The sequence below is a fragment of the Blennius ocellaris genome, assembly GCF_963422515.1.
Source record: "Blennius ocellaris genome assembly, chromosome: 20".
Lineage (NCBI taxonomy): Eukaryota > Metazoa > Chordata > Actinopteri > Blenniiformes > Blenniidae > Blennius > Blennius ocellaris.
Window position 1 is genome coordinate 8,059,310 of NC_137669.1, and position 22,289 is coordinate 8,081,598.

A 22,289-nucleotide genomic window follows, 5' to 3' on the forward strand; every position below is an offset into this window, starting at 1 on the left:
GTTATGAAGACATTGCTGTAAGACTATGAGCTGTTTAGTCTTTCCTATTGTAAACAGGAACTTGTTTGAGGCATCGGGAGCTTCATATTTGTAAACTTTCAGACCCTTGTTTTTACTCTTTGTACCCCTTGCATCAACGTGTTTACAAATAAATACTTTTATTATATCATTGGCAAATTTGTCTCCAGTTTTATGCAGTTTTTTTTTTAATTCTTAATTTCTGTATCTTGTGTTAATTTGTCAATGCAGAATATTCCAGGCACACCGATGGTAAGTTTACGGCTATTTAAGCATGACGCTTGTGCGTAATTGTATTGTCTGACCTCCTGCGCGCTGCTGTAATAACATGAATAGGTTATTATGCGTCCAGTTCCGAGCAGGTTCTCCCACCGTGGAGTCAAAGTTAGGGGCCGGCCGCCTCTCTTATGGACGCCTGCCCGACTGCACTCGTCGTCATCGCGTTTTTTTCCAGCGTCCTCCTGCGTCTGCCTGCATGCGACCGACCGACGGGCTGATTTCATAACGCGGGGAGGGAGAGAGGGAATGGGGCTCTGAGATCGGACGAACAGCCCAACCCCGGCCTAGGCTCGATCCGTGCGACTGACGGCGTCCTCTTGATCGGCGGGCCATGCAGAAGGTGCGCTAGAGGAGATGCGGTAGTGGAGGCTGTTGCTGATGCTGCTGCTGTCCGATCAGCTGTTTTTCGCGTCTTGAGCATCATCCAGCGAGAAGAGGGAGCGAGCGAGAGAGCGAGAGAGAGCGAGACCGAGCGCGAGAGAGAGAGAGAGAGCGAGAGAGAGAGAGATCGAGCTCCGGAGCCAAGGGGACACCGCAGACCGGATCACAGGAGGATGGAGTTCAAGCATCTGGTGGAGGCGGCGGAGAAGTGGTGCTCCGGGAACCCGTTCGACCTCATCTTCGCCGAGGAGGACGACGAGAGGCGGCTGGACTTTTACGCAGAGCCCGGCGTCTCCTTCTACGTGCTGTGTCCCGGCGGCACCGACAGCTTTGTGAGTGCGCTCGTGCTGGGGCCTTCAGTGCAGTGTGTGAGTGTGTGTGTGTGTGTGTGTGTGTGTGTGTGTGTGTGTGTGTGTGTGTGTGTGTGTGTGTGTGTGTTTGCGTGTGTTGTTGTTGTAGGTGTGTCGAGGGTGGGCTGGAGGTGGGGTTGTCCCGCTTGGTTTTTATGGAGGTGGGGGTGAAGAGGGGGAGCGGGGCGCACAGAGGGTGATGTCATTTTTAATGAACCCCCCCCCCCTCCTCATCTTTATCCTCAGGTCGATGTATTTTTTTTTCTTTCATTCTTTCTAACCCTCTGAACCATAAAACCTGCTGGCCTCCAAAACCAAAGGCCTGTAACATTCAAAATAAAGGCAGCACAGGCCTTCATTTTGAATTTCTAACACAAAGTATCCGGTTACCGACACTAATAATCCTGCAGACAATCCTGGCACATTCACATCATTCCGTTTCATCCTAACTTTCATCAATAGAGTGATTGCGCGCAGAGAAGCTAAAATATGACACCACACTGAGTCAAATAGCTACTTTCCCCCACAAATATTATACAGCAACATGTCAGCATGTGTCTACAGACTATAAACATGGTTCCATTTATCCATTTTAATCTGTGATACATCTATTTTCATGATGGTTTAAATCCCACCATGCAGCCGGTGGACCAAAATCCAGCCCACTAGAGGCTTGAATATGGCCCGCGTGTCACGAGCCCTTTGCAAGTCTGAAACACAGTAACAGCAATATTTCCATTGAAGTAGCAATAACTAATTTTACTCTGGGAACTGGAAGGTTGGTTGCAGCAAGATGCTGCAGTGAAAGCCAGCTATCTTATTTCTGGGTGAGTTGAGGACAATATGCAGGCTGAAAGCCTCCAGACGTCATGCAGCCTCAACATTAAGAGCAACACAACCATAAAATGACTCCATTTGACCTTTTCACATTATCGTTTCTGTGACGAGCACTTTGAGTGTGTTTGAATGATTTTGTTATTAAAGCAAAGGGAACATTTGAGGTTGTGTGACTCATATCTAAAGATCCAATCATTCTTATGGTCCGGCCTAACTACCTAATCAACCAACACAAGGCACGTTAACGTCAACTTATTGACCATCTCTGCTGTGGCTTACAAGCTCAGTGTCTTCATAGTAACATGCAGCATGGCCTCCCCTCACTCACACACCGCCTGTAAACAGCCCACTGGCTTTATAAGCTGTACGGAGCAGAGCAGTGGTGGTGTTATGAATCCCAAAGCTCCAGAGGCCAGACACCCCCCCCCCCCCCCCCCCACCCCGCCGCCTCCCTCCTCCAGTGACACAGGCTAACAGGCCAGAGAGCAGATGGAGATGACCCAGGAGTCAGGGCGTCTGTTCACTCAATAACACATTATGTCACACACAGAGCCAGTGTTGTGTGTTTGCACGCCCCCCTTGGACTGTCCTGCAGTCAGCAGAAAAGCAGTTGTCAGGGGTTGTTCACAGCTGCTGATGGACAAAAATAAATACACAAATAACCTGGATTCTGAACAATCACGTAAAGAAAAAAAAAAATCTTCTTATCATCCCATCAGCGCTCCTTTCAACACTATGATCTATTTTTTGTTAACTGCTACAGAAGTCATGTGCGCACGCACACACACACACACACACACACACACACACACACACACACACACACACACACACACACACACACACACACACACACACACACACACACACACACACACACACACACACACACACTTCTTTGCCTCTTTGCAGTTTCAAATCAGAGAGAATCACTATCTGTCTCTCAGCAGGACTCCTGTTACTCTGATTCGATCAATTCTATCATGAGATGACCGTCTCACGTGCTTTTTGCTCTGTCTCACACACACACACACACACACACACACACACACACACACACACACACACACACACACACACACACACACACACACACACACACACACACACACACACACACACACACACACACACACACGCACACACACGCACACACACACACACACACACACACACACACACACACAGGCAGCACTGTCGTTGCAGGGCCTTCAACTGGAGTTATGCAGGACTAACCCTTCACACACGAAGTATGTAAGTCTCATCTTGATCAGTTCATCAAGTCGACCATTCAAGCATTCCTTGAAAATCTCTGCATTTTGGACCCGGTGAGTCAAATATCTGGACCCCACCTATTATAAGTATTTTGGCCAAACAAAAGGAGAAATACAAAACCAGGAGGGAAGCGATGTTGTCGTCTCTCCTCACTAGAGGGAGCTGAGAGATCACTGCCTCATCACTGTTTCCACCTCTAATTTCCCTTCTGACATACTGAAGCAGCTCCCAGTCACTGTGGAGCTGCTAAAAAAAAAAAAGTCATGAACAATAGCATTTCCCTTTGTGGCCCTGAAGATGTTTCTTCACTCATTTTTGAGTTACTTTGCAGCATTAGCGGTGGAGACACCATCCACCATCCACCATCGTCAAACTGGAGCCACATTCCCAGGACAGTCGGAGCAGGAGAACCTGTCATCACCTTTAGTCAGCAACCGTCTGTCTCACACATTTTCTTATGGCTCACATGACTGGCGAAACTCCTAAATGTGTGCGTGCGTGTTTGTATTTATGGCCAAATCAAATGTTTCCCTCAAATTTCAGTCAAGGAATTTAGGATAGTTACATATTAAAAACCAGCTTTACAACTATCAGGAGACTCGATAACAAAGGAGGCCTGATGCTTTTGCACCTTTTTGCATTTGGCTTCAGCTGACTGTTGAAGGAGGAGGCCCATCGCCGTGGACTGCTAGGAGTTGGTGAAGTGTTTTCTGTTATGCAACCGCACGCTCATGCACACAGAGAACAGTACGGTGTGAACACACTCATTCCTTTTAGCCTTTTACCTTCTTCCTCGTGTCGGCCCACTCAGCATGCATGCAAGAACTGCGTCTCCTCTGATCCTGGTGATCCGCCATGGTTATTGTTGTTGATAATAAAAAAACTCTTGACTCCAGCAGAAAGCCTTGGGCAACCACTGCTTTAAATAAAGACCCACAAATCTATATATTAATGTATGTCATTTAATTATTCAGACATTTTTATTTTATGATTTGGAGTTATTGTACTTTGCAGTTTTAGTTGTAAATTGTCTTCTCAAACACAATTTAACTTAAAAAACAAACAAGCAAAAACAAACCATCTTTCCTCTAACTCAATGAGCTCCTCTAATCGAATCATTAGTGAGCGACGACGCCACTCAGATAAATATGAGATGATTCTTCATTGCTGCTTACTTTCTACAGGTCATGCTGCGCAACCGCCTGCGGCCCTGCAGGTATCACCTAATACATAACCAAACAGCGCGGCCTTTAGACTCCAATTAAAAAACATTGGAAGAAGCACAATAGAGTCGCTCCGGCAGCCTCTGCCAGGCAGCTGTGTTTACCCAACGATTCCTGTAAAAGCTCGGAGGGCGCAGACGACTCGCTCCGACAAGGAAGCTGATTCAATCGAGCGCTTCAATCTAATCCCGACTGTGATTAATCCCGACTGTGATTAATCCCGACTGTGGAGCCGCATTAACAACTATAGGATAGATAGCCTTCATATGAGTTGAAGCTTGTAAACGGATCACATCTGAAGCAGCAAGAAATTACTTGAGTGACACAAAGATATTTACATGCAATAAGACAATAGCCTCTTTGTACAAGTCACACTGTTTTATGTGTGTTTATCTACACAATGTACACAAACCTGATCGTCACTCACAAGCGACAGGTTTGAATTTGACTGTGGTGTATTTTCGTTTTTGAGCGAATGGAGAGTCATGTCTTTATTGGTGTTTACTGCATTTTGCCGTTATCTTTAATTTTATGGCACATTATACGAGTTACATCGTGCTCTTTGAAGAGTAGGTTGTTCTGATAAGTCATCAAGACAAAGAACTTGCAGCTTGGAGAATTATTTGGGTTCCGAGGCCTAAAGTGTTTTAATCTGTAAACATTTTATTGTCCTGTTATATATATTGTGTTTCCTTAAAGGGGTCATATCATACACCTTTTCAACACTCGCATGAGTCTCATTGGTCCAAAAATGTTGTATTAAAAGTTTAATGTCCCAAATTCAACTTTCCCTTGATTTCCCTTGATTGTGATTGGCTAAACCCCCGATGACACTATATAGGGTTTGATTTCTGATTGGCTGGTTGGAGCAACACTTTTTAAAACCTGGAACAAGCCAGGGAGAGAGAGAGGACACACTTTCTTCACTTCTGGGGCGTCGTTCCAGGTATGGGGACGATTATTACAGCTGGAAAAACCATTAAAAACATGAATTATGCATTACGTGACCCCTTTAAGTTCCAGTTGCTGTTCACTGCCACGGCTCCTTGTGTTTATTGTCCTCTAAATGCCTTTATAAGGTTTAATTGGCTCCTTACGGCGTCTCTGTGCTGCATTATTTACCCGTTAACTGAGCAGTACGTCACTACGCGACCCACACGATCATGAGTTGGTGGAGGACGTGTGACAGAACTGCATCACATGCTCCTATCTGCTTGAGTTTCCTTTAAATCGATTCCCCTCGTCACACTTTACGGCTTCCTTTTGTCCACGGTGAGCGAGGAAGATGCCGAAAAGCCTGTTCTTCTCTCTCTCTCTGTGGGTTGTAGCACGTGTGGAGCGAGAGCGAGGACTGCCTTCCCTTCCTGCAGCTGGCACAGGACTACATCTCGTCCTGTGGGAAGAAGACTCTGCTGGAGGTGCTGGAGAAGGTCTTCACGTCCTTCAGGCCTGTAAGCAAAACAAAGAGTCCGGGTTCGGTTTTAGAAAAGAACGTCTCATCCATCCAGAGCACGGTGACCTCGGGAGTCTATTCCAGCCATGACACATTCTGCTCCGTCTGCTGTGGACAACAATGTCACGTAGAACAGAAACACGGGCGTCCTTTTCTCATCAGGTAGCCAATAATAGTCCCTATGGGCAGGATACGGATTAACATTCAGGACCTTTACTTTGATGAGATCAGCCACACAGTTATTTGGAAAAAAAAACCCCAAACAAACAAAAAAAAGATGTAAAAATAAAGAATTCTATGTTGGGTGTTAAAACGCTATTCTAACATCAGGCTAACTTGTTTTCTTATCTGCAGTTTCTGCTGCTCAGTCCTGTATGTTTGTCCATTTATTCAATCTGTTCTGACGCAGGTATTGACTCACCGGTTTGCTTACTACTTTGTTGCTTTTCTCACTGGTCATTGACGTGGAGAAGAGGAGGAGGGCGCAGCGCTGATTCCTCTCCAGAAACACTTTGTTTCATGTGCCTCTCATGGCGACTTAACCCCGTCACCTTGTTGCACTCAAGTACAGCATAAATCATGTCAGTGTAACACTGTGGCCTTTTTTTAATATCGTCTCCACGAGTAACTATTATGTTGCTAAAGCAACAACGCAACAAAGCAAGGACTCTGACTTTGTCCTAATCGTGCCACTGGGACTTGTTTAACTCTATCGAGACAGTGTCTAACCCTTTCATTTAATTTCCTTCATTTGCTTATTTGGATGGGGCAGTGCACATTAATGAACAAGCCATCACTTTACGAGATTACCGTAAATTACCGGATTTAGGCTAATTCCCCTCTGATGTCCCACATAAAAACATAAAAGGGTATAAACATATAAAAACATGTAAAAACAAAAGACAAAGAAAGAAAAAATACCATAAAGTGCAAATATTAATGTGTTACTCAGTCGTCTGCCATCGGTAAATAGGTGTTGGCTTTTTAAACATAGATTTTAAAGTGCGTGAATGTCCTAAGGATCACAAGTTTCTTTGTCAATCAGCCATATCTTGTTTAACTCTTTCGAGACAGAGTCGACCCTTTATGCTTCTGCTTGAAAATTACAGACGCAACATCTGTATAAAGTGTCACAAGTCCAAAAATAAGGCAAGTGGAATTAAGGCTAGCAGTATTATATTTTGCAGTAATTAATCAAACTGGAGTTGGAAAATATTAAGAGGGCTTAATTCATATGCAACGTCACTATATGTTTACACAATTACTGCCTCATGTTTGTTCAAATGAAATAATTCAATGTTATTACAAGTTATTATACCACATATTGTGTATTTAATGTCTCTAACGGCACATATTCTGTGTGTGTGTGTGTGTGTGTGTCCCCTCTTTGATTTCAGCTGCTGGGTCTACCAGACATAGAGGACGACAGTTTTGAGCATTACCACGCTGACATGGAGGGGGAACCGGGGCCCGACCACCAGCAGATGGGGGTCAGCCAACAGTGATAGTCCCAGAAAGAGAGGCCTGAAGTGGGGCAGAGGTGCTTCTTAAAGCTCTGGGCTTCCACACAAATAATTAGCCCGATCACTTAACAAAACACACTCATACATACAAGTTGACTTGCTTAAGAAAAAGAAAAAAGAAAAAAAAGAAAAGAAAAAAAAAAAGAAAAGAAAGAAAGATAAAACGCACCACCATGTTCTTGAATGTCTTAGTGGCTTCGCTTCCCAAAGGGTGCACTTTGTTGACTCCCCCGTTCTCTCCGATTAACACACACACACACACACACACAGACACACACACACGCACACACACACACACACACACACACACACACACACACACACACACACACACACACACACACACACACACACGCCGCACAGAGTTTTGGGGGCGACGTGCGCAGTGGCGCAAGAGCTGTAATCATTCACCGTCTGGTTAGTTAAAGTTCCACAGCACAGCGATATTGTTCCACGGGCCTCCGCCGTGCTTTGTTATGCAGACGTGCAGTCACAGCTTTTCCCCCCGCGGAGACGAATCGTGGCAGACAGCCTACTTTTCGCCGCTCGTCTGTTGACGCAGAGGATGCGCGGCAGCGAAATGAACGGTGGAGGGGTGACAACCGACGGTTTGTGGCCCCGTGAGGCAACGGCGGGAGTGATGCAAGGGGGCGAGGGAGGAGAAGTCATGTAGGAGTAATGTTTCACTTCTTGAAAGGGGGGAAAACAAAAAAAAAAAAAAAGAGGAGGGGAGGGGGTGAGAACGGAGTTTGTGTTTCTTCCCAGCCTGTTTTAAACACTAACAGCAGTCCAAAGCATCTTACATAACGTGGAAATCGAAGTGTGCAGCTTTAAAGTAGCATGGATCTCTCTTTGATTTCATGAGGTGCGTTTTGCAGTGCATCAACGAAGAGTTACGAAAACAAACAAACAAACAAGAAACAAATCCCCTCACCAGGGTGTTTTAATCAGTGTTACTATCATGTGACCATCACAACAAAAGGCCCATGCTGCAGCTTAAGCCCTTCTCTTGGTTTGGGTGTCTCATCGTCACATGACACCCGAATTCTTGCCTCCTGTAGTCTTCCTGGATGTTGTTGGTTCACAGTTTGCCCTCCTCTCTTCAGCACAATCTGAGGACCCCCGCTCAAAGCTTGCAAGATTACCCCCCCGCCCCCCCGACGTGCGTTGGTTTGACTTCCATCTATCGGTTTCTTCCGAATTGACATCCAATAAGGACACGCCCTGAGAGATATCACATGGGAGCAGAATATATTAGTTGTGAAGCGACTCCCTCTGTCTGCCCCGATATTTTGAATCTCGGTGTGTTGTCACATCTCGTGCACTGCAATGCTTTTCAGACCCCCCCCCCCCCCCAACCCACTAGAGCCACATGCACATCCAACCCCCCCCACCCCCCCAACAAAAGAATCTTTAGCCCATTTACTTTGGCTTGTAAATGTTCTGTCTTTTTATTGCCTGTTTGAATGTTTCCCATGCGGTGTATCTTCTGTTCGTCCTCCTGATTGTGTGTGAACTTGGTCAATAAACCGTGTGAACAGAACGAACACTTCTTCTTTCTCCTTCTTTCTCCTCCTTTCTCTTTCTTTCTCCTCCTTTCTTTCTTTCTCCTCCTTTCTCTTTCTTTCTCCTCCTTTCTCCTTCCACAAGAGCAACAGGTTGACATGCAGGGCTTTTCATATCACGGTGGACTGCTGACCCGCTGCTGTGCCAACAGCACCGCGGGGTGACGTCACGCGCCACCTGACGCGCCCTCTCGAGACGCGTCAAGCTCGAGGCCCGTCACACGCACAGGAAGTGACGTCACGTACAGAATAAAAGACTCCAGCACATGTTTTGTTTTTCAGGATTACTGACAATAGTGGTGGCGGTGGCCCAGCGGCGAGAAAAACTGATTCTGGATCAGATGTTTGCAGGTTTGAATACCGAAGGTCACCACTGTGGATCAAGCATGACCTTTGACCCCCATCAGCTCCCCAGGTCGCCCCAATCTGGCTGCATCCTAGAAAAAGGGTACGTAAATGCGGAAAACAGGGATTTTCCCAAGGGGATTAATAAAGTATGGTTCGTTAACTCGTTCTGAATATGACTTTTTCTGCATATTTCAGAAGTTGTACGTGCACGTATAATTAAATATGGTGTCAAAGTACCAAAACACAATAGTTTTATATGTAGTGGGAAGTGTCATCATTTTGACAGTGTTTATAAATCCTGCACAAGCTACCTCAATGTCCAGCACACGTAAAATTACTTATTGAGTTCTAAATCACGAGTCACAATAAGGTATTTGTTTATAAAGCCGGCAGCAAATTGCTGCTTTTGAATACTCACTGTGTGACATTTTATCTTGACAATACCATAAAATAATTATGGTTTTTGATGAGTGTTACAGTTTAAAACTGATTTCAATTTATGTTTTTGACCTGAACTTGCATTTCTTTAATGCAAATTTCCAAAAGTGTAAAAACTTTGTTAAATCCCTTTGACTATTTTCTTTTCAGTACCTGTCGACTGTGTGAAAAGCACCCTGAAGTGACTTGTGGAGATTTTTTCCAATGTTTGCTTCATTTGCTTTATAACAGACATTTGTCCTTGTAATGAAATAAATAAATACAAGTAGTATTTGTTGGTCAACTAATGTCTAGTTTGGAGGATTTAAAATACCTTTTCATTAGGAAACATTACATTCTTAACTGGGGAACTTTACAACATTTAAACTGTTATAAACTATAGGAGAATAATAATTGAGTGAGTTATAATCGTGTAACGGACAAAGCTTTTCGGTATGACGTTACGCCCACAGTCTGATCATGTGTAGTAGACAAATGCGCAATAACAGGCAAACGACACGTTTGAGCACCTTTACTCTGAAACAGGATCGACTTCATTGTGGTGGACTTTGGGCAGTTTGACAGACGTACCCCGCCGGGGGAGGAGGGCTCAGCTCCTTCTATTTTTCTTTCCAGACGGCTGCAGATGAGCACAAAAACAAACTTGCGCCAGACGAGCTTTGAGTCAACACTTTGCGCTTATGTCCTTTGTCTCGAACGGAGCAACCGAAGACGTACAGTTGAGGAGATTTCCTCTTCTCCATTTTCCTATTGTTTAGAAAAATAGGGAAGGGCTCTGCCAAGAAAGAAAGAAAGAAAGAAAGACTGAAAGGGGGAAAAAAGAGCGTTTGGAAATTGAAGTTACGCGTCAGCGAGTGCGCACTTTACGCACGATGAAAGTTTGAGATGCGGAATCACGCCCGCTGGGTTTCGGTGTTTGGTTTTATTTCCTTTGTTGGTGTCAGCTCCTCGGGACTCGCCGTGATCATGTGTCTCGACTAAAAAAACTTTAAAGCACACTCAGTACCGGAGGAGGAAAACGGCCTGAGACGGCATGGGGGCCAAACAGAGCAGCCCGGCGTTCGATGGCAGGACTCGGGCTTATTCCAGCTCCGATCTCCCGTCCGGTAACTCCGCGGGTGGGGAGAGGATCGCGGGGTTTCGGTACACCAATGGGCCCGACGGGCCCCGGATCCGGTACACTGGCGGAGGGCCAACCAGCTCCGGGCTCAGCATACCGGCCGGCGGCGTGTCGGGCTCACGCGGACTCAATCAGAGCCTCGACGGCACAGATGGCGGAGAGGAGGTCGAGCTGCCCCCCGAGGGCCACAGACTGCTCATAGGGTCTTTACCTGCCCACCTGTCGCCGCGCCTGCTCGGCGGTAAGACTGCGCACACATGGCTGCATGCAAATTAATTAGAACTGACGCCAAGGCTCTCGTCCGGTGTCATGTTGATTTCTTTGTTGTCACGTGCTCGTGTCCAATCTATCCTTTTGTTGCTTCGTGTAGATGCGCTATGATTATGACACAGTTCAGAGTTGCTTAGTATTTTTCCATCTGATATGTGATACCTGCTTATGGTTGTCTGATGACTGAGCCCTTTGTTTTGCACTTCTGAACTTTTACTGTAGCCACAGGTGGCTCTGCTGCAACGTTCTGTTTTTTTTTCTCTCTTCCTCCTGGGGACTACTTCTTCTTTTGCTTCTTCTCTGTTTTGCAAAGCGGGCCTGTTTTTCAGCATGGTGGTGGGGGAAGAGTGCATAATGTAGGTCAGCAGATAAGAGCTTCCTGCTGGTTACACATTGCTTGACACACGCGCACAACAACACACAAAACACACACACCAACTTCCCATATCCGCGAATCGAGCAGTTTCTAAACTGGTGGGTGGTTTCCAGACCAAAACAAAAACAAAAGAGGAGTCACAAACGTCTTTGGGCCAAATTAAAGCAGAGTTTTGCTTGGCACACTGGTTAAAAGGTAAGAAAAAAAACCCAAAACAATCTGTACTTTAACATTTTCCTTTATTTTCAACCCCTCAAACTGACACATGCTCCATATTTCCCATAACTCTGAACTGTAGCTCCACCCTCAATTACTGGCATGGGTAAATTCCCCCCAATCAGGAAGTCTAATGATTAAAAATGTGATCGATAACCTTTGCTCATGTCACATCTGACTGTGAGTCAGCAGGCCTCAGACTTATCCCGCTCACCAACACATGACACAGACATGAGGCTCCCCGCAGACACGGCGATAATTACAGTCTAATTACTGCCTGCCTGATGCATTTGTTGTCTTTTCTGCACGACTGAGGTGTTGCAACGTCAAATGTGAGACGAGCTTATCTCAGGTCCGGCAGCTCTTAATCACCGCGCTGCTGAGACAATACAGCGCGTCGGGAGAGATTGTGTTTGTGGGTCAAATCATTGATTAATGCTTTGATTTATTGACACAGGGCAGTGGATATTCGCTCCGTCTGCGTCTGGGGGCAGATTGCTACAGCAGGCTTAGCGTCACACCGGACCGCCAAAGTCTCACGTCCTCTTTCGTGTACATATCAGTGAAAAGGTTAAGAAACAGACGTTGTGACATCCTCTCACGGCTTTTTGTCTTTGTGCTCTTCCTCGCAGGCTTCCACTGCCCGGTGTGCTCCAAGTTTATGGCGGCGGAAGAAATCGAGAAGCACCTGCTCACGTGTTTCAGCAAAACGCGCCTCACCTACAACAGTGAGTGCACGGTCATGTCAAAAAGCAAGAGGGGACGGAGGATAGTGGAGATCACGACGGAGGGGCTCGTCACAGAGAGACATCAAATTATTCTTTTAATGGATTTTAGTGTCGCCGATTCATTTTAATCACTATAAACATGCGACAGACTGCATTATTATCAATTCTGATGATCATCTTATGACTGTTAAGGACCCCTATGAGTCCTTTTGTGTTCAGCTATCTCTTGATGTGAATCAAATAATAGTATATAAAAAAAAAAAAGTCTTATTTCAATATTCTTCACATCTTTTTTTTTCTCTCCTGTGAAACGGTGTCAAATTCCAGATGACTCATCCTGAGCTTGGCGTTCACTCGCTCAGCATTCAATGGAAATGCATATGCAGCTCATTGTGTGTCTCCTCCTGTTTCGGGTATCAGCTCAGACTGACTGAGGTTTGTGAGGCGAATGCCGAGCAGTTATAGCGACAATCAACATCAACAACGGCTCCACGACATCGATCCACGAGCCAATCTGTTTGGTACTCGCAACGCCGCCGTCTGCAGAATCATTTCAGTGGCCGAACTTGTTTGTTTGCTTTTAGCTTCACAAGAACATTTGGTGCACGGAACACGAGTAGTTTCCAGCATCTGTATATTCAGTGGATAACGGCACACTGTGCACCCCAGAAAGAGCGTGGGCTCTACTACTTCATAATGATGAGACTGATAAGAACTGCCAGCAGTAAATCAATGGCCGGGGCACTTCTCTGAGCGGGTTCCTCAGGAGGTCTTTACCAGCCGCTACACTAGAAACCACTCACATCTTACGCCACTGGATTATTTCCAATGCTTTTGTGGGATTACAGCTGCTAGTTTATGTTATATATGATTTTTTTTTTTTAAAAGAAGAAAAAATATAGTCCTGATGCAAGAGGTGTGTTTCCCTGCATGAACATGTCAAAGCGAATGCAACTATGCAATGCTTGTGCAGATCTCACCAGCCACACATTATGTGTGAGCACACACACCCACACACACACACACACGCACTGTGTATACAGAGGCGAAAAGACAAACACACCGTTGTGGGAATAAGTATAAACATACAGCTGTCTCTTCACACGTCGTGCTCACAGACTTCCTCGAGTTCACGTTGTTGCATGCGATCCCCAGTGGGATCGGTTACTCATCTTTAGGGGTTGCTGCATGTGCAGATACACACACACACACACACACACACACACACACACACACACACACACACACACACACACACACACACACACACACACACACAGACACACACACACACACACACACACACACACACACACACACACACACACACACAGAGCAGTATGCATGCAACTGATAATTATACACACACGGCTCATGCACTGGCACCGTGCGCTCCCTTGACTTATCATTAGTATGCACATGTTTGAAATCCACACAACCTTCACCCAATTCATGCAAATGTTTTCCAGGTACAGTTGAATCAGTCGATCTTTTCTAGCAGTTGCGGACAGTAACAGACCAAAAAAAACACAAGCTCCTCTTCTGCCTCACGTATTGACACTGGGACCTGTCGTCGCTCATTATTTAAGTAGTGCAAGAATCATTAGCCCAACCTGATCTGTGGTTAATCTCATTTGAGACTCACTTTCCTTGATGCAAATAAACCACATTGTCACATTTCCTAAAAAGGAGAGTGAAAAATCCCACCCAGCAGGTGTTCTGCAGTCGAAGGGCAAGTCGATGGCATGCGCTGGATTTGTCGACCAGGAGATGTGGTGCGTGAGGAAGCGTTTTTGCTCATGCCGTCCTCGTTCTCTTTGTCTTTCTCAGAGGACATCTTGTCCAGAGACTCCGGGGAGTGTGCCATCTGTTTAGATGAGCTGGAGCAGGGAGACACCATCGCCAGGCTGCCTTGCCTTTGTATCTACCACAAAGGGTAACTGACACACACACCCGCTGCACACACTATCCATATATCTTTAAATCCACCCGGCTGAACGTGGGTGAAGGCAGGTTACACCCGGGACGGGTCGCCGGTCCATCACACACTCTGGGCTATTTAGAGACACCAGTTCACAGGCGGAACATGGAAACTCTGCAAGAGGGGTTAGTGCTACGATTTACTAAATATAACTTCAAAGATTTATTCAAGCTCGAACTATTTCAGACTTAAGTAAAGTTATGAAAAAGGATGGAGAGTTGTGGGAAGTTTGGAAGAACACATGAAGAAACCACGAGGGTTTTTCCCAGCATTTCCCATCTGAGCTGAAGGACAACAGCAACTATGACCGCTTTATGCATTCACCTAGAAAAACCCTTCCAACCAGCAATAAACTAAACTTTCACAACCTTTTATTAGAAACTATACGGGTCTATAAACCTGAACAGCATGAGCTTTATTTAAAGCAAATATACATATAAACACTTTTCAGTGTCATGAAAAGCCACATTTGTCGTTATATAACATCCAGTAACCATAAGATCAGTTACACTTATCGCTTTATACTCAAGCTTGTATCGTAATGATTACTTATCTTCATTACTTTAACACTATTCAGCTCTCAAGTCTGTGTTTTGACCATCATTATTCGGTTTAAACCCATCTTATTCCGTTTTTGATCATGATTTCTTGTCTACAACGAAATGCATCATGGGAAATAAGTTAAAAAGTGTTGATTATTTGACAGTTCTCTGGAATATCACAGCGACCTTTTAAGGATCACAGGATTAAAAACATTGTATTTGCTGTTGTCTCCTGTTGAGCGGGAGCTGAGAGGATGAATGCTTATGATTTAGAACTGTCTATAAATAAGGGTTTTTATGGTTCATTTTCACTTTCTCTCAGCTCAGCAGGGTGTCATTGCGAAAACAAAATGTTGATAAGTGGAACTAAACAATAAACATCATGGCACGTTTGTGTAGTTTAAGCACCAAAACTTAAGTGTCTTTGTAAATAAAAAACAAAAACCTCCTGTTTTGTTATCAAATCTTTAACGCCTCACTTCTCCTTATCTGTTCCAGGTGCATAGACGAGTGGTTCGAGGTGAATCGATCGTGTCCGGAGCATCCGGCCGACTAGCGGCTGCGAGTTGGAGCCTGCAGTTCCTCGCTGTGGTCGTCTGCACGCTGTGACCTCCCCCTCAACGCGTCAACGCTCCTCAGGGATTGTCAGACATTTACAGTGTGCAAAATCTCTCCTATTGCCTCATGGACGTCGGATGCGCGTCTCTCGATGTTTTTTTTTGGGGCGTTCAAAGAACCACTGGTGGAGTCAAATCTGTCTCCGGGGGAAAAAAAACAAAAACAAAAACCTGTGAATGATCCTCGTGCCGCCTGCTGGCCCTGAAGCGGGTTTGTGAACCTGAAATCTGGACTGAACTCTTTGTGCTCAACTGGGCGTGGTTTCTTTACTGGCAAGGCCAACGTGGTGGAAGAGCCCGACGGATTGTTCCCAGATAAGAAGGCTGATGTTGTGCAATATGAAAAACAGCCATAAAGAATTATTTAAAAAAAAAGAAAATGCCTTTATCAGCTTTAAGGGGTGATTGCAGTGTAGAGGATCGAGATCTTAATTTTATTGCAAAGTTGGCTATCAATATTGTTTGTCAAGCAATCGTGTCCAAGACAAATTGGTCTAAATAGTTCGCCTTTGGTAATCACTCGGCCTGTTCGAACCACAGTAAATGTGATTGTGTAGTCTAGTGGTGGAATTAAAGCTAGGTTAAGACATATCTTATGATGATTCGTGTTCTCTCTAAAGAGTGCCATAATACGCTGCTATGTCATAGACTGGAAATATTTTCTTTAACCTTTGAACCTTTTTTTTTTGCTCATTGTTCTATTTGTACTGTAATGAATTGCACAACAATAAATGTTTTGTCTTTGTGTCTTTTTGCTGCCCAAGAACTATTTTATGCGCACGTCATAACAATTCCATCAATTAATTAATGAACAGGAGAATTACGAGACATAAAGAAAAGTTCTTTTGCAGATTAACAGGAAACTGATCGAGATCCTGAATTAGTATGTTTATTAATAGAAAATATATTTTAAGAGAAATACTGTGTTCATATCAATTGAATTTGAATCATTTTAGATGTTGAATTTCAAAATTATATTACTTCGACTGCGTCCCAAAAGAAGGCAGATTTTTGAAGCTGGGAGACGTGTAGATACATAATGTCTGATGAAAGCAGACATGCCGGGACAAGGAGAGTCGTGTTCTTTCTGTTTGTTGCAAAGCGAGCAGTTTCTCGGTATGCAAACTTTCCTTTGATGTGTTTTACATTTATTTTAACGGTACTAGAACGCTATTAGTTAAATCATATGCAACGTGCAAAACTGGCAATTTGCCTGCAGTTTTAGAAGACTAACTTCCACTCAATTGTTGTAATTTCCTGTGTAGAGTTGAGGAACGCGATAAAGATTCAGTTTTACAAAGTACAGTGGCTTAAAATATGTCAATTGACTGGTTGTATGCCTATATAAAAATTATGTTTCAAAATCTGCCAGCGACTTCACGCTGAACAACTACACAAAGCAATGCAGATTATGTGACTTCCTGTAACAGAGAAGCTTTACTTTTTTATATTAGTAACTGTGTGCTTGTGCGCTACCTTTATTTGTTTGTAATGTTTCATATAAATGAATTGCAAAAATAAGAATACAAGATCACGTGACTTCCAGTGTCGAGAGAGAGAAATGGCGACGCTCCTTATTCACATATCGATACACAGATATAATTTATTATAAACTATACATGAAAAAACTATAAAACATATTATGTCTTTGGATCGGTACCTCTCAAAACCAAATTGCCCATGTTTTTATATATATTTACCAAATGTCTAATGAATTAACCTGTGAAAGCAGTAATACCGTAGAATTGTTATATTTACACTCATTTACATCATATTTTGAGGAAGCTGAGCCGTTAATTAAGAAGAAAAACAAAACTTTTACTGTCAATTCTCAAAAACAACTCATTAAACCGGATATGAAGAAATGCGTAATGACGTAGGCACGTCGGTTGATGACGCCACACGAACAGGAACGTGTCGTGTGCGTTGAAGCTAACAACAGTAGCAGCTCCCTGGAGCTCATTCTTTATATCTACCTCTCAGAGCTCGTTTTCCAGATTTCAATCATAGATTCTCTGCGCCTTGTAGTAAGTATTTGTGCAATTTATTGAAATGAAGTAGACGTGTTGTTTACTTTGCTCACGTTCCAGGCTTTTCTGTGGCTAACATGAGCTAACGTTAGCAGCCTGTTCGTAATGCATGCGTGCGGGGTTTTTACTCTCTAAACACTTGTTTTCACTTTTAGACTACCAATCTGCAAGATGTCGTACATGCTCCCACATCTCCACAACGGCTGGCAGGTCGACCAGGCCATCCTGTCCGAAGAGGACCGAGTGCTGGTGATCCGCTTCGGACACGACTGGGACCCGACGTGCATGAAGATGGATGAAGTTCTTTACAGCATCGCAGAAAAGGTTTGTCATCTGTCTGTACAAGCGTCTGAAGCCTCATTCAATTTCACGGATATCAAGTGAATTAGATCTGTCAGGTCATTTATTAGCTTGTCTTAGGTTGTAAGGCAGCATCACACATGTGCAGTTGAAGCAACAGGGATGTTTGTATAGTTTGGTTCAGAAACAACCATAAACAACTAATTGGACCGATTATCAATCATCTTGCATAAAGATATTTTACACATGCTGCAGCAGGATGTAAAAGAAAAGGGTGACTGTTTTTCTATTGCTGAATAAGTAGAAGTGATCTTTCAAGTTGGATATTAAATTACTAGAGATCATCTCCAATCTCATTGATCTACTCGATTAATCTTGATTGTTTTCATATACTAACCTTTATGTATGTCTTTGTGTTGTAGATATATGGATAAATATTCAACTTTCCCTTTTATTGATATGATTTTTACCACCTTTTATTGACACAGTTTATCAAACTGTTTCATTTATTGACCTTCCTATTCATTTGTATTGCAGTGGACGGTTTGCTTTTTGTTGCGTCAATCATTTCTGAGTTCTAGTTTATTGTCTGAACGAGGCTTTGTAAATAAAGATGGATCGTATGTGCAGTGGCCTCTTTTGCTGGAGGACCATTTCCTTGAATGAAACACATTAAACCCCAACTGACTGTTTTGCCGGATGTCTTCACTTCACTGAAAGGTTCGGGCTTTAGAAAACATGCGAGGCTCCTTATCCTGAATGCAGATTGTAAAGCGAATGGAAAGATCCATTACACTTCCATTCACTGCTATTGGAGGTTTATCGTTAGATTTTTCCATCACAGTTTATAACCCAGCACTTTGCTCCCAGTCATTTCTATCATATTAAAACACCTCATTTCTCTCCTGCCAGGTGAAGAACTTTGCTGTCATTTACCTGGTGGACATCACAGAAGTGCCTGATTTCAACAAGATGTACGAGTTGTACGACCCCTGTACTGTCATGTTCTTCTTCAGGTGAGCCTCCCAAGTATTCAGCCTGCTCATTATAGATGTAAAAACTGCAAAAATGAATGATTTTCTGAATGGGATTAAAGCTGAGTTCACACTTATTGCAGGATTGAGTGATCTGAACACGGGGAAGGAAAAAAAAAAGTAGTCTTGGATGTAAACAAGTGGCAGTTTGTATGATTGTGCAACAGATCACAAATCACTGACGAAACGTTTAAATAGAGCGGCTGACATCTGAAGAAACTGCAGGAAAATGCTTGTTTCAACGCAGTATTCTTGAGTCAATAAATCATATTGTGTGTATTTGTGAACGATAGTTTTCCGTCTGCGGACTCATTAATTCCAATCGTAAACATTCAGTGGAGTGGAGTGTTTCTACGTGAACGTATTTGTCGATGTCTTTGCAGGAACAAACACATCATGATCGATCTGGGTACCGGAAACAACAACAAGATCAACTGGACGATGGAGGATAAACAGGAGATGATAGACATTGTTGAAACGGTGTACCGGGGAGCGAGGAAAGGAAGAGGTCTGGTGGTGTCTCCAAAGGACTATTCTACAAAATACAGATATTGATACAGGTTTTTTTTTTTTTTTTACTCCACCCCATTTGACACTTTGTGACACAACAGAGGCGATGGAGTGGAATACGTTTTTCAGCACTTTTGTGTTGCTTATGAAAGAAGTGTTGTTGTGATTGTGTTACACTCGACCATTGGTGTGTGTAGATTTCACTTTTACTTGATTTCCCCCCCCCCCAACATGTTTTTTTTTTAACATAGATTCATATTTAAATGGTGTATTAAACATGCATTTTTACAAACTGGTGCTTCTGACTCTTGTCTGCAAGATTGAGTAGAAACAAACACCTTCCTGATTCCAGAAGCCAACGTGCAGAGCTGGGCCGTCTTGGCTGACTGCCTCTATTGTGACTGGAAATGTGCTTATTCAACACTTTCTCGTGAGCACAATAATCCACTAGTAGGCTTCAACCCACAAAGTTTACAAACACAATAGCGTCTCACAGGCCATATGCATATCCAGTGTATCTCTCACAGGGGCCTTTCGGCTGTGACCTCATACAGGGGTTCATCTGCATGTCGCCCTCCATCACATCCATGAATCTCCTCTCTCTGAAATCATCTCCAGCACCCTGTGTCCAGTGTATTCTCTAATAATGCTGCGATCAACTGTTGAATGATCTTCCTTCAACTTCGATAATGCCATTATCAGAGGGTGCACTTTCCCAAAGTGTCCTCTAGATGGAGGCAGAGATGCTCCAGCGCACTAAACCCAGCTTCAGGCAAAGTGAGCAGATTTGGTTTCTTCAGCATTTTTCCCCCCGTTTCTTCCAACCTCATCGACGTAAATAGATGACAGTCACAGAATAGATGAATAGGAGGTTGTACTTGAATTTAAGTTTAGTGCTGCTTTTATAGAATTTCCAGCATGCTTCACTCATATTTGGGATCTCAGTATTTCAATATGATAATATTCTACAAATGTGGAGATATAAATTAATGGAATTACAGACACTGCTAATCATGTTCAACGCCAAAAATGGAATTGTTGTATTCACTTCAGAAAATGACACTCAGGAGGAGATTCAATTTTAAGCAAGTTTCTTGGACTCATTTGAAACAAGTGTGTAAGACAGTTATTGGTGTACAAATCTGGAATTCCAAAATACAGGATTTAAAAGGTTGTAATAATATTTGTCAATATAAAGAAATGTACATATATAGAAAGCTTCACTATGGATCAAAAAGTTAAAGTGGATCACTGTAATATCATACTGCATAGGTTTTGTTTGTTTGTTACTTTGTTGTGTGTTCTATAATCGCTGTGTGAACAATGAAGGCTTCTGAAAAAATATCTATATTTCTTTATTATTGCGACCGCCCCGTCCTGAGCGAGGCTGGTTAGGAGTCACTCGGGACGAGACCTTCGGGGTCCCAGTGTGTGTGTGTGTGTGTGTGTGTGTGTGTGTGTGTGTGTGTGTGTAGTGGACGGACAGCAGCTGGTCACCAGAAGGACCAGAAAGAGCCGAGACGACGCTACAAAAACACCCTGACCACACTTTGGCTGCTTGACTGTAAAAACCACATGATCTCTTTAAAAAAAAAAAAGGACAATCCACTCTTCAATTCTTGTGGGTTGAGTGCTTTTTGGGATGACCTCATTGCCTGAATGTGTGTCCACTGGCAGGCGGGAGCATATTTACAGTTCAAAATAAACCAATTTCCTCATCTTTCACTGTACGCAGACCATGTTGGGAACTTCTCTACACCCCCTCCAGGCCTCCCATGTCATTTCCACTCACATTAACCTCGAGTCTGCCGTGGCTTTGTCTCTGTCTGGCCCGTCCCCGCAGGGCTCATGTACACCATTATTGTACTACCGTCCTCATATGGAGCACGGGGGCCAAAGGCCGCCTCCATTGGTCCAATTATAATTCGCATTATCATGCATTGTTGTTCCCGATTACTGTTAATCAGCTCAGCCTCCGGGCGGGGGAAGAGGAGCGGGCTGGACGAGCAAGGGTTACTGGGGGAACTCCGGTCTAGACGCACAGCAGGACGCAAAGAGCAGAGTGTGGAGGAACCGCAGGAGTTGTTTTCACTTGCAGGCTATATGAGGGACACCTAAAGCTGCATTAATCCAGGATCTGTTTTCCACTGATAGCGTTAAAGTGGGGCTGCACAAAAGACGGTCACGAGGATCGGCGCGTGTCTTCCACTGGCACCCTTCCATCTTTTTCCTCCTTTTCCCGAACTCCTCTCCTCCTCCTCCTCCTCCTCCTCCTCCTCCTCCTCCTCCTCCTCCACCTCCTGTGGGTCTGTCACCATCCATGTGGATGCCCAGCGTGGGGGGAAGGGGCGAGAGGCGGCTGCCAATTTCTGGGACACCCCAGCCCCGCCCCCCACCCGTGCAGCTTCCCCCTTTGGCACTAATACACACACACACACACACACACACACACACACACACACACACACACACACACTCACACACACACACACACACACACACATAACGAGTTAACTCGCTTCATTTTCACCCAGTAACTGTTTGGTCACGGTTTATTCCTCCATTTAAAAACATTTTTTTAAATATATTTCGCCACCGGCCTCACAGTCAGCCTGGATCATCGCCCTCAGCGTGTTTTACACGTGGAGGTAAAAGTCACAGTGACGTCACACGTGTCATTTTTACGCTTCTTGCCAGGCTACAAATGTTTGTTTTTTGGTTTTTTTTTTTGTTTCATCACCATTTCTTCTGAACTGATGACTCTGGTGAGACAAAATCTATCTATTCATAGAAGGATATAATGGCAATCGTCATTATAGGAGCAGTTGGGGTCAAGGGCAACCCTCCCCAGTTCTGATGGGCCTGCCCCTCGCCC

The 22,289-nt window shown here is 44.1% G+C and overlaps 3 protein-coding genes across 3 annotated transcripts; all 3 read left to right on the top strand.

Moving 5' to 3' along the window:
• Window positions 1-537: 537 nt before the first annotated feature.
• Window positions 538-9,030, top strand: mturn (maturin, neural progenitor differentiation regulator homolog (Xenopus)). The gene is made up of 3 exons (XM_080516445.1): window positions 538-1,010; window positions 5,692-5,814; window positions 7,214-9,030. Exons 1-3 carry the CDS (start codon window positions 852-854, stop codon window positions 7,319-7,321), a joined length of 390 nt encoding a protein of 129 aa, XP_080372571.1. The 5' UTR covers window positions 538-851; the 3' UTR covers window positions 7,322-9,030.
• A 1,288-nt stretch (window positions 9,031-10,318) lies between these two features.
• Window positions 10,319-16,289, top strand: LOC308144402 (E3 ubiquitin-protein ligase znrf2-like). The gene is made up of 4 exons (XM_080515513.1): window positions 10,319-11,051; window positions 12,305-12,400; window positions 14,231-14,336; window positions 15,422-16,289. Exons 1-4 carry the CDS (start codon window positions 10,724-10,726, stop codon window positions 15,477-15,479), a joined length of 588 nt encoding a protein of 195 aa, XP_080371639.1. The 5' UTR covers window positions 10,319-10,723; the 3' UTR covers window positions 15,480-16,289.
• A 1,148-nt stretch (window positions 16,290-17,437) lies between these two features.
• On the top strand, window positions 17,438-19,629 carry txnl4a (thioredoxin-like 4A). Its single transcript, XM_080516223.1, has 4 exons — window positions 17,438-17,567; window positions 17,726-17,894; window positions 18,783-18,886; window positions 19,288-19,629. Exons 2-4 carry the CDS (start codon window positions 17,742-17,744, stop codon window positions 19,457-19,459), a joined length of 429 nt encoding a protein of 142 aa, XP_080372349.1. The 5' UTR covers window positions 17,438-17,567; window positions 17,726-17,741; the 3' UTR covers window positions 19,460-19,629.
• Window positions 19,630-22,289: the final 2,660 nt, after the last annotated feature.

Excerpts from the sequence above, each read along its gene's own strand:
- mturn (XM_080516445.1), top strand. The coding sequence starts at position 852 with ATGGAGTTCAAGCATCTGGTGGAGGCGGCGGAGAAGTGGTGCTCCGGG. Across the intron at positions 1,011-5,691 it reads CCGGCGGCACCGACAGCTTT|CACGTGTGGAGCGAGAGCGA; the intron begins GTGAGTGCGCTC and ends TGTGGGTTGTAG. Across the intron at positions 5,815-7,213 it reads TCTTCACGTCCTTCAGGCCT|CTGCTGGGTCTACCAGACAT; the intron begins GTAAGCAAAACA and ends CTTTGATTTCAG.
- txnl4a (XM_080516223.1), top strand. The coding sequence starts at position 17,742 with ATGTCGTACATGCTCCCACATCTCCACAACGGCTGGCAGGTCGACCAG. Across the intron at positions 17,895-18,782 it reads TTTACAGCATCGCAGAAAAG|GTGAAGAACTTTGCTGTCAT; the intron begins GTTTGTCATCTG and ends CTCTCCTGCCAG. Across the intron at positions 18,887-19,287 it reads ACTGTCATGTTCTTCTTCAG|GAACAAACACATCATGATCG; the intron begins GTGAGCCTCCCA and ends ATGTCTTTGCAG.
- LOC308144402 (XM_080515513.1), top strand. The coding sequence starts at position 10,724 with ATGGGGGCCAAACAGAGCAGCCCGGCGTTCGATGGCAGGACTCGGGCT. Across the intron at positions 11,052-12,304 it reads GTCGCCGCGCCTGCTCGGCG|GCTTCCACTGCCCGGTGTGC; the intron begins GTAAGACTGCGC and ends TCTTCCTCGCAG. Across the intron at positions 14,337-15,421 it reads CTTTGTATCTACCACAAAGG|GTGCATAGACGAGTGGTTCG; the intron begins GTAACTGACACA and ends TATCTGTTCCAG.